Source organism: Solanum stenotomum, unplaced genomic scaffold, assembly GCF_019186545.1.
Source record: "Solanum stenotomum isolate F172 unplaced genomic scaffold, ASM1918654v1 scaffold38326, whole genome shotgun sequence".
In the NCBI taxonomy this organism is placed as follows: domain Eukaryota; kingdom Viridiplantae; phylum Streptophyta; class Magnoliopsida; order Solanales; family Solanaceae; genus Solanum; species Solanum stenotomum.
This window is the reverse complement of record NW_026034866.1, coordinates 17,360-32,166: the sequence shown is the minus strand read 5'-3', so window position 1 is coordinate 32,166 and position 14,807 is coordinate 17,360. Positions and strand designations below refer to the sequence as shown.

Below are 14,807 nucleotides of genomic sequence, written 5' to 3'. Positions count from 1 at the left end.
AGCTGCTAATTTTCTTAATGATAAGGAGATATTGGATATGATATGCCAGAAAGTTGCCGATAGGATTAAAGGAAAAACACCAGAAGAAATACGTAAAGAATTTGATATCAAGAATGATGTTACCTGAGAGGAAGAAGAAGATATCTATAAAGACAATGCTTGGGCTTTTGAATGATTTTATAATACTAGTGTTGTTTTTTATTTCCTCTTTTTTTTTTCTTCTAAATTTTGAATTAGAACTGTCTTGTTAGGTATACCCTATTTTATTTAGTTCTATCTTTTGTTGTTCCTTTTTATAGAATTGGTATTCGGTTTTTATTGATTTATAAATTTATAACTTATGTTGAAAAGAAATTAAAGCTATCTATATTAAATTTGGAAAAAAAAATATTCATCCAAATGGTTGAAAGATGAATTTGATATCTCAAAAAGAAATATTTACATTTTTTAAAATTAATTTTGAGTTATTTTCGTTCAAAAAATATCCAATTGACTTGAATGAAGAAAAATTGTTGGAAGAATGTACAGAAAAAGCGCCACAGTCCGAGTGAGGTCTTAATAGGCACAAATTCAAATTAATTGAACTTTCATGCGAATATTAAATAGAAGGTGAATTTTAAAAAATAAAATAAAATTGGAGGAACGTATTTATGTATCGTCATTCTTTTTGCACAATATATAGTGCATCTTGTAGGGTAATATTGGATGGGCTTAACATATTACAACAGAAGAAATCAATTATTACAATTGCTATGAAATTATACTTGTTGTACTCCAAATTGTAGGACAATATTTACTACAATTTCTCAAGTAAATGTATCATTGACCAAAATTCTAATTAATATATGTATATGTAATGTATCAATATTTTATAAATAGTGTAAGATTGTATATATGTATGATGTATAACTACATATTAAATATGTATATATAATCACAAACACAATTATATAATATTTATACATTACAACACATCTTCCTCACGAGTTGAATTTTTTTTCAATACCAACTATCTCAAATCTCCTATAAATAGTCCTAAACTATAGATATAAGAATATTTCGATGTTTCAATTCTTTTAATATATTATATATTCACTAGCAATGATCAATTTACATTTACGTCATATCAATTTTAAATTTTAAGGTTTGAAACGTTTTAATGAAAGATTTCAATGGACATCCGATTCAAATCTTCACTAAACAATCCTAAAATTTAGACATCACGAGCTCCTCTCCATATTTCTATCAGATATATAATTCACTCGAAATAATCCAACTGCAAAGATGTCAAATTTTATTATTTAAACTTACCCAAGTGTCCGGAGAAGAATTGAGTAGACACAAACATAATTAATAAATGATCAGATGGGCATTTCTATTGATTACTTAATGACCAGATAGAAATTCTCGATAATTAACTGAAAATCATGTTATTTTCTATTAGAACATTTGACCAAATGGTCATTCTACTTAATTATTCCAATTTACTATATCTAGTAATAACATATCATTTGAATTAAAATATAAAATAATGAAATTTGAATTGCAATACAATTTTTTTTGTTGAAAGATAATATTTTATTACTTTTAAGTTTACACTTTCAAAAAGAATTAATTATAAGAGTAAATGGGGAAAATGTAATCTATTTATCTCAATTAATTAGGACAGCTATTTTTAATAATGTGAATAACTATATGGAATCGAGGGACTGGGGAGTACTAGATTAATTAATTATTTTAGTTTTTCGATTACTTTTGTTGAAAATGTAGTCAACCACAAAGATATGAGTGATCTTCCAATAGATGATTAAAGGACTAATGAATTCAGAACTTTCCCCGTAACTTTTAATTAAATTCATTATTCTAATAATCTGAGACAATTTATGTAGATTTTGCAAAGCAAATTTTTTAAACTTTAAAAAAGGAAAAATAATAACTTTTAATCTATGTAATATTTTACTTTCCATGTTCCGGTTACAATTTTGGAAAGTAATTAAAATCTAATGCACTATAAAGACCAAGCTTGCCTCATGTATTGAAATCATTCATTTATATCTCTCTCCATTTTCTTTATCATGTCTTCAGAAAAACTCATAACTCTCAAGACTAGCGATGGCGAGGAATTCCAACTCTATGAGTCTATAGTTATGAGGTCACAAGTCATCAAAAACATAGTACAAGACGTGGATTGTGCTTCTAACGTCATCCCCCTAACTAATGTTGGTCGCAAAACTATGTGCAAAGTGGTTGAATATTGGAAGAAACACTCGGAGGAAGGTGTATCGAAAGGAGTATTGGTGGATTTTGACATGAATTTCATGAAGGTGGATCAGTCGGTTTTGTTTTATCTTCTCTTAACTGCTGATTCTCTTAACGATAAGGAGATGCTAGATGTAATGTGTCAAGAAGTTGCTGATAGAATCAAAGGTAAAACCCCAGAGGAAATACGTAAAGAATTTGGTATCAAGAATGACTTTATTCCACAGGAAGAAGATGAAAACCGTAAAGAGAATGCTTGGTCTTTGAATGCTTTTATAACGCTAGTGTTATTTTCATTTTTGTTCTTTTTTTTTTAGAATTTGAACTGTTTAGTTAGCTATAGGTTATTTTATTTAGTTCTATCTTCTGTTGTTCTTTTTTATAGAATTGTTGTTTGCTTTATTGATTTATAAATTTATAAATTATGTCGGAAAGAAACTAAAGTTGTTTACATTAAATTTGAAAAAGAAAACATTAATTCAAATGGTTGAGAGATGAATTTGATATCTCAACAAGAAATAACTTTAATTTTTTTTAAATATAAAATATTTATGTTACTAACACACATTTGTGGCAGAAGAGTTGGACTGAGATATAAGGATTACTAAACAAAGAACACAAGCCATACGTTCACTTTATTAATTATCACTATTGTTAGACTTGAAAATGTCTAGGATCTATCATAAACGTCTCTCTACCTCTCAAAGGTAGGGATAAAATCTACATACATCTTATCCTCTTCAATTCCACTTGTGGAATTAGTGTTGTTAGTCTTGAAAATAGCATTGAGGAAATAAGCTAGAGTCTTAATTACCCACTTATTTAGGGTAAAAAAAAAACTTAGTGGAAGCTTAAATATGTGTGTACAACTTTTCAAACACCATGGTTAGATATTATGGAAAAAATAATTTTTCTCCTAATTGAGATTTGGAAGAAAAAAAAAGGCTTCCTTTTCCTAATCTTACTCGGTCACATACATAGAGTTTAGGATTAAAAGGAAAACACCATAAGAAATACGTAAAGAATTTGTTATCAAGAATGATTTTACTCCAAAGGAAGAAGAGGAGATTCGTAAAGAGAATGCTTGGGCTTTTGAATGATTTTATAGTTATTTTCAAAAAAATTCCTTTTTTATATTAGAATTAACATTGTCTAGTTAGCTATATCCTATTTTATTTTATTTGGTTTTATATTCTATTGTTCCTTTTTATAGAATTGCTTTTGATTTTGATTGATTTATAAATTATGTTGGAAAGAAATTAAAGTTGTTTATACAAACTTAGGGGTCGTTTGGTAGGCCACATTAGAAGAAATGGATCATGTATTATGTAAGGTATAATTCAGAAATTAGTATTATGTTTGGTAGGAATTTCGGCCTATATATGTATAGTTAATCCATGGATTAGTTATACCTCCAGTATTTTAGGATGTATTACTAATACCTTCCATTTGGAGGTATTAGTAATACACATGATATAATACCATGTGATAAGTCTATGTAAAGACAAAAATATCCCTCAAATCATTTTAATTATTTTGTTTATTTTCTTGATGTTAGATTTATATTTGTACTAGTAAATTTATTTAAGTAAATTAACTTACAAATTATTTAGAGAGAGTTGTTTGTTACTAAATAAATCTAATAAAAATCAATACAAATTTGAAATGTGAGTTGCTTATTTGTATATAAAATTTGTGATCTTAATTGAATATATATATATATATATCTGTGTGTGTGTGTGTGGTTTTCTAATTATTTGTATTTTGAACAATTTAAAAAATTACATACATATTAAAACTACAACTTGCCATTTTTATGTGTAAATGTAGATGGTTTTCGGTTTTCAAAAAGCCATTCTCGGTGACGAGATTATTATCGCTAACGAAAAGGTTGCAAACGTGTATATGACCCCATGATAGGACTGCAACCTAACTATGACTAAACTATATCAGTTGAAAAGGAGCTAGTCTCTGACAAAGGTGCTCTTGAGTTTGCTAAGCCATTTATATGCAATGAAGGTGGAACAGATGTCTCTCCAATCGTCTTTCGCCCGTACTCTCAGTACTCAGTAGCAGCTCCCGTATTCGCGATTCGCAAGGGTTGAAAATGGATTTCAGACAATATGAACAACAATAACTCGACATTCTCAAGTTCACCAATTGCATTGGGGACAAGTATATGTCAGTTCCATAGATCAAAGCTTTCAAGGACTCCTGAGTTGGTGATTTGTCACCACGCATTATGAACATAAAGTCCCAGGGTATGGAATCCCAGAAAGAGGTTGGCCCAACTTAAATGAGATATGATAGCTTCTTTATGATCCAACATTCTTGCCAATACATTATCTTCATTTTACTCCAGATTGTAATCTCTAATGAAAAATATGGCTCCATGAGCAAAAGCTCCTATCATGATGAATCCTGCGATATATTGGTGGTGGGTATATAATGCGGCTTGAGTAGTAAAGTCTTGTGCTATAAATGCATAAGCAGGTAAAGAGTACATGTGTTGAGCTACCAAAGAAGTAATAACCCCTAAAGAAGCTAGAGCAAGGCCTAATTGAAAATGAAGCGAATTATTGATTGTGTCATAATGACCCTTATGTCCATGCCCCAATCGTCCCCCCGGAGGAATATACGATAAGGAGATATTGGATTTGATCTGAGTAAACATAGACATAATTAGTAAATGATCAAATGGTCAATCTGTTGTTTTAGTTTTTCAATTACTTTTGTTGGAAATATAGTCAAACACAACGATTTTAATAACTATCAGAAATGACAGGTCCTCTAATTGATAACTAAAATGATGAGTTTCGAACTTTCCTTGTAACTTTTAATTATATCATTATGCTAATAATCTATGACTGAATATGTAGATTTTGTAAAGCAAATTAATTGAACTTCAAAAAAGGAAAAATAATAAGTTTTGATCTATTTAATATTTTGCTTTCCATATTCCTACCACAACTTTGGAAAGTAATTAAAATCTAATACACTATAAAAGACCAAGCTAGCCTCATGTATTGAAATCATAAATTCATAGATTTCTCCATTTTCTTTGTCATGTCTTCAGAAAAGCTCATAACTCTTAAAACTAGCGATGATGAGGAATTCAAACTCGACAAGTCTGTAGCTGTAAAGTCAGAAGTCATCAAGAATTTAGTACAAGACGTTGATTGTACTTCTAATGTCATCCCCTTGCTTAATGTTGATGGCAAAATAATGAAAAAAGAAATATTGGAAGAAACATTCGGATGAAGGTGTTACGGAAGTTCAGTTAAAGAATTTTGATCAGGATTTCTTGAAGATGAGCCACTCAAAATTATTTCATGTTCATTTGGCTGCTAGATAGCTTGATGATAAGCAGTTGGAGGAAGTAATAATCCAAGAATCTTTTGATAGGATCACAGGGAAAACACTAGAGGAAATACGTGAAGTATTTGATATCGTGAATGATTATACTCCAGAGAAAGAGGAGCAGGTTCATAGAGAGAATGCTTGGGCTTTTAAATGATTTTATAATATTTTCTGTTATTACCTTAGCTATATCCTCTTTTTATTTTTATTTTATTTCTGTTAGTTCTATCCTCTGTTGCTCCTTATTGAAGAATATTGTTCAATTTTGAATGATTTATAAATTATGTTGGAAAAAAATTAAAGCTAGTTGTATTATTCGGAAAAGAGCATTCATTCAAATGGTGGAAAGATAAATTTGATATCTCAAAAAAAAGTATCTAAATTTATTCTTTCAATAAATTTGAGGTCTTTTCTTTCAAAGCACATCCAATAGACATGATATGTTTTCTTGATTTATTCCCATAATTTAAATTCTAGAAAGCCTCTTAACATAGATTTTTCTTTGAAGTTACACATAAAACAACAAATATGATTTTTGGTACTCAGAAATCCTCCTTTGAAAGACTATTAAAATTGCAAAACTAATATTGAAATTATCTAGCTAAAATTACACTTTCAGTTTATCTTTAGAAATACTATAAAGTATCTTCATATATTATAAGTATTTAAATAAAACAACAAAAATAGTAATAATAACGTAAGTTGGACTCTAAATTAATTATATGAAATTTCTTAATATTCTTACTTGATTTACCAAGACAATTAGCCCGACCATGAATTAAATTCATTTTCAACATCATTGAAGCAACATACCTATACCATTGAACTCCTTTTAAGACAATTAATCCGAACATAATTTAATTTTCGATATTTCTCCATCCATCCAAATATAATAAGTTGATTGACTATGTTAAATACCTAATATATTTTAGACTATCTAGACAACTGAAATTTCGTAATTTTTGACGTCCAACTCAATTTCATATAATTAATTAGAACAAGATAGAAAAATCATGAAATTCCTTTTTAATACTATGTTATATGATTTAAATGTCACTTTAGAACTATACTGACTGTCAACATTCTAAAATTGATACTAATGTATGACAATTAATAAACTATGATTCAGGGTTCTAGTGTTAGAGCTTAAAAAAGATGAATGACTTGATTGACACAATAGTACATCTTGCAGGGTAATAACAGGTGGGCTAAATATATTACAACAGAAGAAATCAATTATTACTATTGCTATGAAGTAATTTGTGTAATATTGCAAATTTTAGTACAATATTTACTAGGGCTTCTCAAGTAAATATATCAACGGCCAAATTTTTATTAATTTAAATGGTCATATGTATATGTAATGTATCGATATTTTATAAATAATATATAATTGTTGGCATTTGTCTCAAAATTTATGCCGAAATGTCAAAAAGTGTTGATCTAAGCTTGGTATCAACAATACCTAAATAAAATAATCTCTGATTTGATAAATTTACCAGCACTCAACATATTTATATCAAATTAATAAATTATACGGAAAAGAGCCAAAAATATTCTTAGACTATTCGAAATACTTTGAATATATGCATTCATCTATTTGGCTAAAAAAACCCTCAGTCAGCCTTTTTCACCTATTTTTTCCTTGAAACTTAATCAATTTTTTAAAGTCATTATTATTACTATTATTTATTATGTGGCATCTTCCTATATGATCAAATTAAATCTTCTGTCACGCCTCTAGCCTACACCCTAGGCGGGACTGGCACTCGAGAACCATTGTTGGCCCCAAACGAACCTTAGGCCTGACTTACTTACTCAACAAAAGACTCTAAGCATTACTACAATGATCAAATGTATTTCTACTCAATTGTTTAATAAAATAACTTAGAACGTTTAAAAGTCAAACATTCAACTTGGCCAAAGTGGCAACTCAAGTCTTAACATATGATAATGAAAATGAAAAGACTAAAGAACTAACATTTGGCTGTCTATCTATGAAGCCTCTAAACAACTGAGATGGATGTCGGGACAAGACCCACGACATTCTAATGAACTAAAATGATAAAGTAATGAAAAGGGGGGATCCTCCGAAAGCAATGAGGCTCACCAACAACTCTGAAGCTCAACTGGATCAATGATGCGTTGGATGATGATCCTGGTTACCTGTGTTTGCATCATGAGAAGATGCAGGCCAAATGACATCAGTACATTGAATGTACGAGTATGCAAGGGGAATTCTAAAACAAGACATAAGCTTGAAAGGAATACTTACCTTGGCTTTTCTCAACTCAAATGCAAAATAAAACAACAATAATGGTGTAGTTTATACAAAGCATTTAAAACAGTAGGTAGCAACTCAATTTGTTAAAGAAATGCAATAACAACTTGGTTTACATATAAAGTAATATAATACTGTGAGAGTTTCTTTAACCGAAACTATCACTATGAGCCTAAGTGATGATATATCGTCTCGCCCATGCTGCCAGACTGTCCTATACTTTGCCGTCATATAGAACGCCTCAAATAAGTGGATCCACTAGTCTATGCTAAAAAGCACTAAGGAATCAACTAAAAGTATGATCCTTTCTAACCATAATGGGTACATGGTTTATGGAGACTTGAGTTATTATGAATTCGCGTCCCCATATCGGTGCTCAATACTAATCCCAAGATATACTCAGCGCATATGTTTTAAAAACAAAACTCTTTCTGTGATTTGAGATAATTACTCAAAAATGAGCTCAAGGGCTCTCTTGGAAATCGGTGTTTCTTTTCTTGCTCAAATGTGAAAACATTTTAACTCTTGGGAATACTTAGTTCCCGTATAATCTTTAAAGAAATGAACTTTACTCTTACTCTTTACTCACTCAAAGCTTAAGTCTTAAAACAAAGTTAAAATGTTTGCAAAAGACTTATGAAATGACTCTAAGAATTCTCTAGACTTAGCTCTTAACTTTCCTTGAATTTGAATTTATGGATTCAGGGATTGTGATTTGTGATAGAAAGGATCTCATTATGCTTAGGAGTGTTTTTAGATAGTTAAACATGAGAAACGATCAAGAAATCACTTTCTGGAAACTAGTCCGCGGGCAGAGCTGCATTTAAATATTTGGTCGCAAAATTAATTTTGAGGTAGAACGGTCCGTGACCGCTCCGCGATGCGAGGAAGAATTTTCCCATCCTAAGGAACAGGTCCACGTCGGACCTGGTACTCAGATTCTCCCGAGTTTTTCCTTCTTCGTTTTCCAGTCCCAATTCGCCTAAACTCAGTTCTGTTTTCCAAATTCTCTTTAGATTCAGATACCCAGTAAATGAACCTAAGAACCTAACTCAAAACAACTCTATAATTCGACGCAATAATCTCAAAAACTCCTCAATCTCAGCTCAATCCAAGAACGAAAACAATTTCAAGAACACACATCAAGAATATCAAACTTTCAACCTTTTTAGGACGAATTCACACTGAAATAAACATGTTTCGAACGTGGGTGAATGAACCCAACGTTATGAAAGTCTCACATACCTCGTAGGATTGAATCATTGGCGAAATCCACAACCAAACTCGCAAGAACTTGACGAATATTGAACTTTCTTCTCCTTTCTTCCTCTTTTCTCTTCTCTCAAAGCCCTGGCGTAATTATCAATAGCGTATTAACTCAGTTTAGACCCCAAATAATTTACTAAAAACGAATTAATTTAATTGGGTATGGAAAAGACCAAAATACCCTTCCAAAATTTGGTTTTGACTTTCATATCTAGACAATCCAACTTCAAATGGACATATCTCACTCATACGAACTCAGAATTGAGTAAGCTCGGTGGCGTTGGAAAGATAATTCAAATATATTTCCTACGGTATCTTGTAGCACACCTAACTTATCCTGATATATGAGTTATGGTCGTTTAAAGTTGACCCAAAACTCAAACTTAACATAACTTAACCAATTTTCCAGATTTTTCATCTTTCCTTAAATGACTATTTCTAATTCTAGTTCTTTAAAATGGTGAGGTGTTACAATATCTCCCCCTTGGGGACATTCGTCCTGGGATGAGATTACTCTTAATAGGTTAAGGGTGTAACATCTAACATTCAACTCAAACACTGAACAAGCAAATCTAACACATCAAGTATATAAATGAAAGAGTACTAAGAAGAGAATTAGTACCTTGGTCTGGAATTTCTCTGGGTTTAAAGAGATGTGAGTATCTCTTCTTTATATCATCCTCAGCTTCCCAAGTAGCTTCCTCAAAAAATCGATTCCTCCAAAGAACTTTGACTAATGCTACTTCCTTGGTCCTCAACTTGCGGACTTGGCGATCTAGAATCTGATCCGGAATCTCCTCATAGGAAAAGTTATCCTTGATATCAATATCTTCAGTTGGTATGATTAATGAAGGATCTCTCATGTATTTCTTCAACATGGAAATATGAAATACTGGATGAACCGCTGCTAACTCCTGGGGTAGCTCTAGCTCATAAGCTACATTACCCACCTTCATGGCATACTACTCTCTATTTTTTAGAGTTTGGAGAACTATACTGAGATGGCAAGCATGATTTTCCTCATTTCTTGAATAGATTAGAATGTCATCAATGGACACGATAACAAACATATATAAATAAGGCTTGAACACTTTATTCATAAGGTCCATGAACGCTGCAGGAGCACTAGTCAAACAAAAGGACATAACTAGAAACTCATAGTGACCATAACGGGTCCTGAATGCTGTCTTTGGAATGCTACATTGCTTTACTCTTAACTGATGGTAGCCTGATCTAAGGTCTATCTTAGAGAAACAAGTAGCACCCTGAAGTTGATCAAAGATATCATAGATTCTCGGAAGGGGATACTTATTCTTGATGGTAACCTCGTTCAACTGACAGTAACCTATAAACATCCTAAAGGAACCATCCATCTTCATCACAAATAGAACATTTGACCAAATGGTCTTTCTATTTAATTTTTCCAATTTACTATGACTAGTTATAACATATCATTTAAATTAAAATATAAAATGTTTAAATTTGAGTTGCAATACAATTTTTTTGTTGAAAGACAATAATATTACTTTTAAGTTTCACCTCTAAAATTATAAGATTTAGAATAGTCTCTCCACTTATATTGTTCATGTTTGGGGGACAATTGTTGGGTATGTAGCAAGAGTTAATGGGAAATTGAGGGAAGATGAAAGAGGAACTTGGAAAAAGTTAGGAACTTGAAGAGTTGAAAACTTGAAAAGTCCTCTTATGCTTTATTGAAAAGACATTGAAAAGNAGGATGAATTCACGCTGAAATAAACATGTTTGGAACGTGGGTGAACGAATCCAACGTTATGGAAGTCTCACAAACCTCGTAGGATTGAATCCTTGGCGAAATCCACAACCAAACTCGAAAGAACCTGACGAATATTGAACTTTCTTCTCCTTTCTTCCTTTTTTCTCTTCTCTTAAAGCCCTAGTGTAATTCACAATAGTGTAAAATAAACTAACTCAGTTTAGACCCCAAATAATTTACTAAAAACGAATTAATTTCATTAGGTATGGAAATGACCAAAATACCCTTCCAAAATCTGGTTTTGACTTTCATATCTAGACAACCAAACTTCAAATGGACATATCTCACTCATACAAACTCAGAATTGAGTAAGCTTGGTGGCGTTGGAAAGATAATTCAAATATATTTCCTATGGTATCTTGTAGCACACCTAAATTATCCTGAGATAGGAGTTATGGTCGTTTGAAGTTGACCCAAAACACAAACTTAACATAACTTAACCAATTTTCCAGATTTTTCATCTTTCCTTAAATGACTATTTCTAATTCTAGTTCTTTCAAATAGTGAGGTGTTACAGTATCTCCCCCTTGGGAACATTCATCCTGGAATGAAATTACTCTTAATAGGCTAAGGGTGTAACATCTAACATTCAGCTCAAACACCAAACAAGCAAATCTAACACATCAAGTATATAAATTAAAGAGTACCAAGAAGAGAATTAGTACCTTGGTCTGGAATTTCTCTGGGTTCAAAGAGATGTGAATATCTCTTCTTTATATCATCCTCAGCTTCCCAAGTAGCTTTCTCAACAAATCGATTCCTCCAAAGAACTTTGACTGATGCTACTTCCTTGGTCCTCAACTTGTGGACTTGGCGATCTAGAATCTGATCCAGAATCTCCTCATAGGAAAAGCTATCCTTGATATCAATATCTTCAGCTGGTATGATTAATGAAAGATCTCTCATGCATTTCTTAAACATGGAAATATGAAATACCGGATGAACCGCTACTAACTCCTGGGGTAGCTCTAGCTCATAAGCTACATTACCCACCTTCATGGCATACAACTCTCTATTTTTTAGAGTTTGGAGAACTATTCTAAGATGGCAAGCATGATCTTCATCATTCCTCGAATAGATTAGAATGTCATCAATGGACACGATAACAAACATATATAAATAAGGCTTGATACTCTATTCATAAGGTCCATGAACGCTGCAGGAGCACTAGTCAAACCAAAGGACATAACTAGGAACTCATAGTGACCATAACGGGTCCTGAATGCTGTCTTTGGAATGCTACATTCCTTTACTCTTAACTGATGGTAGCCTGATCTGAGGTCTATCTTAGAGAAACAAGTAGCACCCTGAAGTTGGTCGAAGATATCATAGATTCTCAGAAGAGGATACTTATTCTTGATGGTAACCTCGTTCAACTGACAGTAACCTATAAACATCCTAAAGGAACCATTCTTCTTCGTCACAAATAAGATCGGAGCGCCCCAAGGTGAGATACTTGGTCGAATGAAACCTTTATCTAGGAGATCTTTCAACTGCTCCTTCAACTCTTTTCACTCCGTTGGTGCCATTCTATATGGCAAAATAGATATAAGACGAGTATCTGGAAAAATATCTACGTCGAAGTCTATCTCTCTCTCAGGAGGGACTCTGGGTAGATCACCTGGAAAGACTTCTGGAAACTCACTCACAATTGGAACTGACTCAATATGAGGTGTCTCAACACTAGAGTTATTAACTCGGACTAAGTGATAGACACAATACTTGTAAACTAACTTTATCGCCTTAAGGTAAAAAATGCAACGACCCTTAGGCACAGTTGAACTGCTACTCCACTATATAACTGGCTCATTAGGAATTCAAAACCTAACAACTTGAGTTCTACAATCAATGGAGGCATAAAAGGCATGAAGCCAGTCCATACCTAGAATGACATCGAAATCAGCCATGTCTAACTCAACTAAATCAGCCATGGTTTCCTTGTGATTGATGGAAATAACACAATCACGATATACTCACTCAGCTATAATAGACTCCCCAATAGGTGTAGAAACACAAAAGGGTTCACAAAGTTTCTCAAGGAAAAAATCAAACTTCATTTCAATATAAGGAGTCACAAAAGATCAACTTGCTCTTGGGTCTAGCAAAGCATAAACATCAAGAGTAAAGACTTTGATCATACCAGTGACAACATCTGGATAATTCTCTTGCTCTTGACGATTAGTGATCACATAAAGGCGGTTTGCTCCTTCGCCAGTACCGGAAGTAGGTCCTCTAGGTGCAGCCATGTCTGGTGGAGCAAGTGATGAAGATTGGGCTCTATTTCCCTGATTCCCATTACCTTGTCTGTTCTTAGGGAAGTCTGTCATGAAGTGACCCTTTAGTCCACACTTGAAACAACTTGTAGAGCCTCGTACCTTTGCTTCTCTCAGTTCTCGGGGAAAGAAACACCCCAAGAAGGCCTCCTCAAACAAAGCCTAACTCAAAATTGGTTACACGCAAGCATGAGTTAGAAAGAAACTGTATGGTGATGAACTCTATCTCACGAAATGAGTATGAAAGAAGTGAGATAGTTCCTAAGTGTTGCAGTCTCCTAATTATTGATGTGGCACGCTTCACAGCGATAACTAGGACTCTATTGACACGACTTCATAGACTTCTTAGGACTCTTAAACTCTATGCTCTGATAACAGGTTTTTCACGCCCCGAGCCTACACCTGGGTGGGACTGGCACTCAAGAACCATTGATGGTGCTAAGCAAACCCTTGGCCTGGCTTACTTACTCAGCAGAAGACTTAAACATAATAAATAGTCTCAAATAAGAAACTGACGAATTAAACTTAGAATATCTTTAAGGGAACATTCAAACTATCCAAAATGGCTACTCAAGTCTCATAGAAAAACATCTGAAATACAAGACTAAAGAACTATTACTACTCGTCTATGAAGCCTCTAAAACCAAGAGGGATGTCGGGACAAGACCCCCGATAATCCTAACAACTAAAGTACTAAATCAAATGATAAAGGGGTCCTTCGGAAAGCAAGGAGGCTCACCAACTAACTCTAAGTGATCAATTGGATCAACGAGGTGCTGGATGTTGACCCTGGTTACCTATGTCTATATCATAAAATGATGCAGGCCAAATGACATTAGTACATTGAATGTACAAGTATGTGAGGGGAAAACTAAACATAACATAAGCTTGAAAGGAATCTGAAAGGAACACTTACCTTGGCTTTACTCAACTCATGACTAACTCAACTCAAATGCAAAGTACAACAACAATAATGGTGTAGTGTATACAAAGCATTTAAAACAGTATGTAGCAACTCAATTTGTTAAAGAAATGCAATAACAACTCAGTTTACATATAAAGTAATATAATATTGTGGGAGTTTCTTTAACCAACAACCATCACTATGAGCCTAAGTGATGATACATTGTCTCGTCCACGCTGCCAGAACTGTCCTACAGTTTGCCGTCATATAGAATGCCTCAACTAAGTGGATCCAGTAGTCTATGCTTAAAAGCACTAAGGAATCATCTAAAAAATATGATCCTTTCTACCCATGATGGGTACTTGGTTTATGGAGACTTGAGTTATTATGAACTTGCGTCCTCATATCGGTGCAAAATACTACTCCCAAAATATACTCAGCTCATATGTTTTAAAAACAAAACTCTTTCTATGATTTGAGATAATTACTCAAAATGTAGCTCAAGGGCTCTCTTGGAAATCGGTGATTCCTTTCTTGCTAAAATGTGAAAACATTTTAACTCTTGGGAATACTTAGTTCCCGTATAATCTTGAAAGTAATGAACTTTACTCTTACTCTTTACTCAACTCAAAGCTTAAGTCTTAAATCAAAGTTAAAACGTTTGCAAAAGAC

General features: G+C 32.8%; 1 protein-coding gene across 1 annotated transcript; it reads left to right on the top strand.

The window, feature by feature from the left end:
- Positions 1-2,075: 2,075 nt before the first annotated feature.
- LOC125852678 (SKP1-like protein 1A) lies at positions 2,076-3,359 on the top strand. The gene is made up of 2 exons (XM_049532397.1): positions 2,076-2,460; positions 3,283-3,359. The coding sequence occupies exons 1-2, from the start codon at positions 2,076-2,078 to the stop codon at positions 3,357-3,359; spliced, it is 462 nt and encodes a 153-aa protein (XP_049388354.1).
- The last annotated feature ends 11,448 nt before the right edge of the window (positions 3,360-14,807 follow it).

What these genes read in the sequence shown, in the direction of transcription:
- LOC125852678 (XM_049532397.1), top strand. Translation starts at nt 2,076, where the DNA reads ATGTCTTCAGAAAAACTCATAACTCTCAAGACTAGCGATGGCGAGGAA. An exon ending in GGAAATACGTAAAGAATTTG is followed by an intron (nt 2,461 to 3,282) that starts GTATCAAGAATG and finishes AAATACGTAAAG; the next exon opens with AATTTGTTATCAAGAATGAT.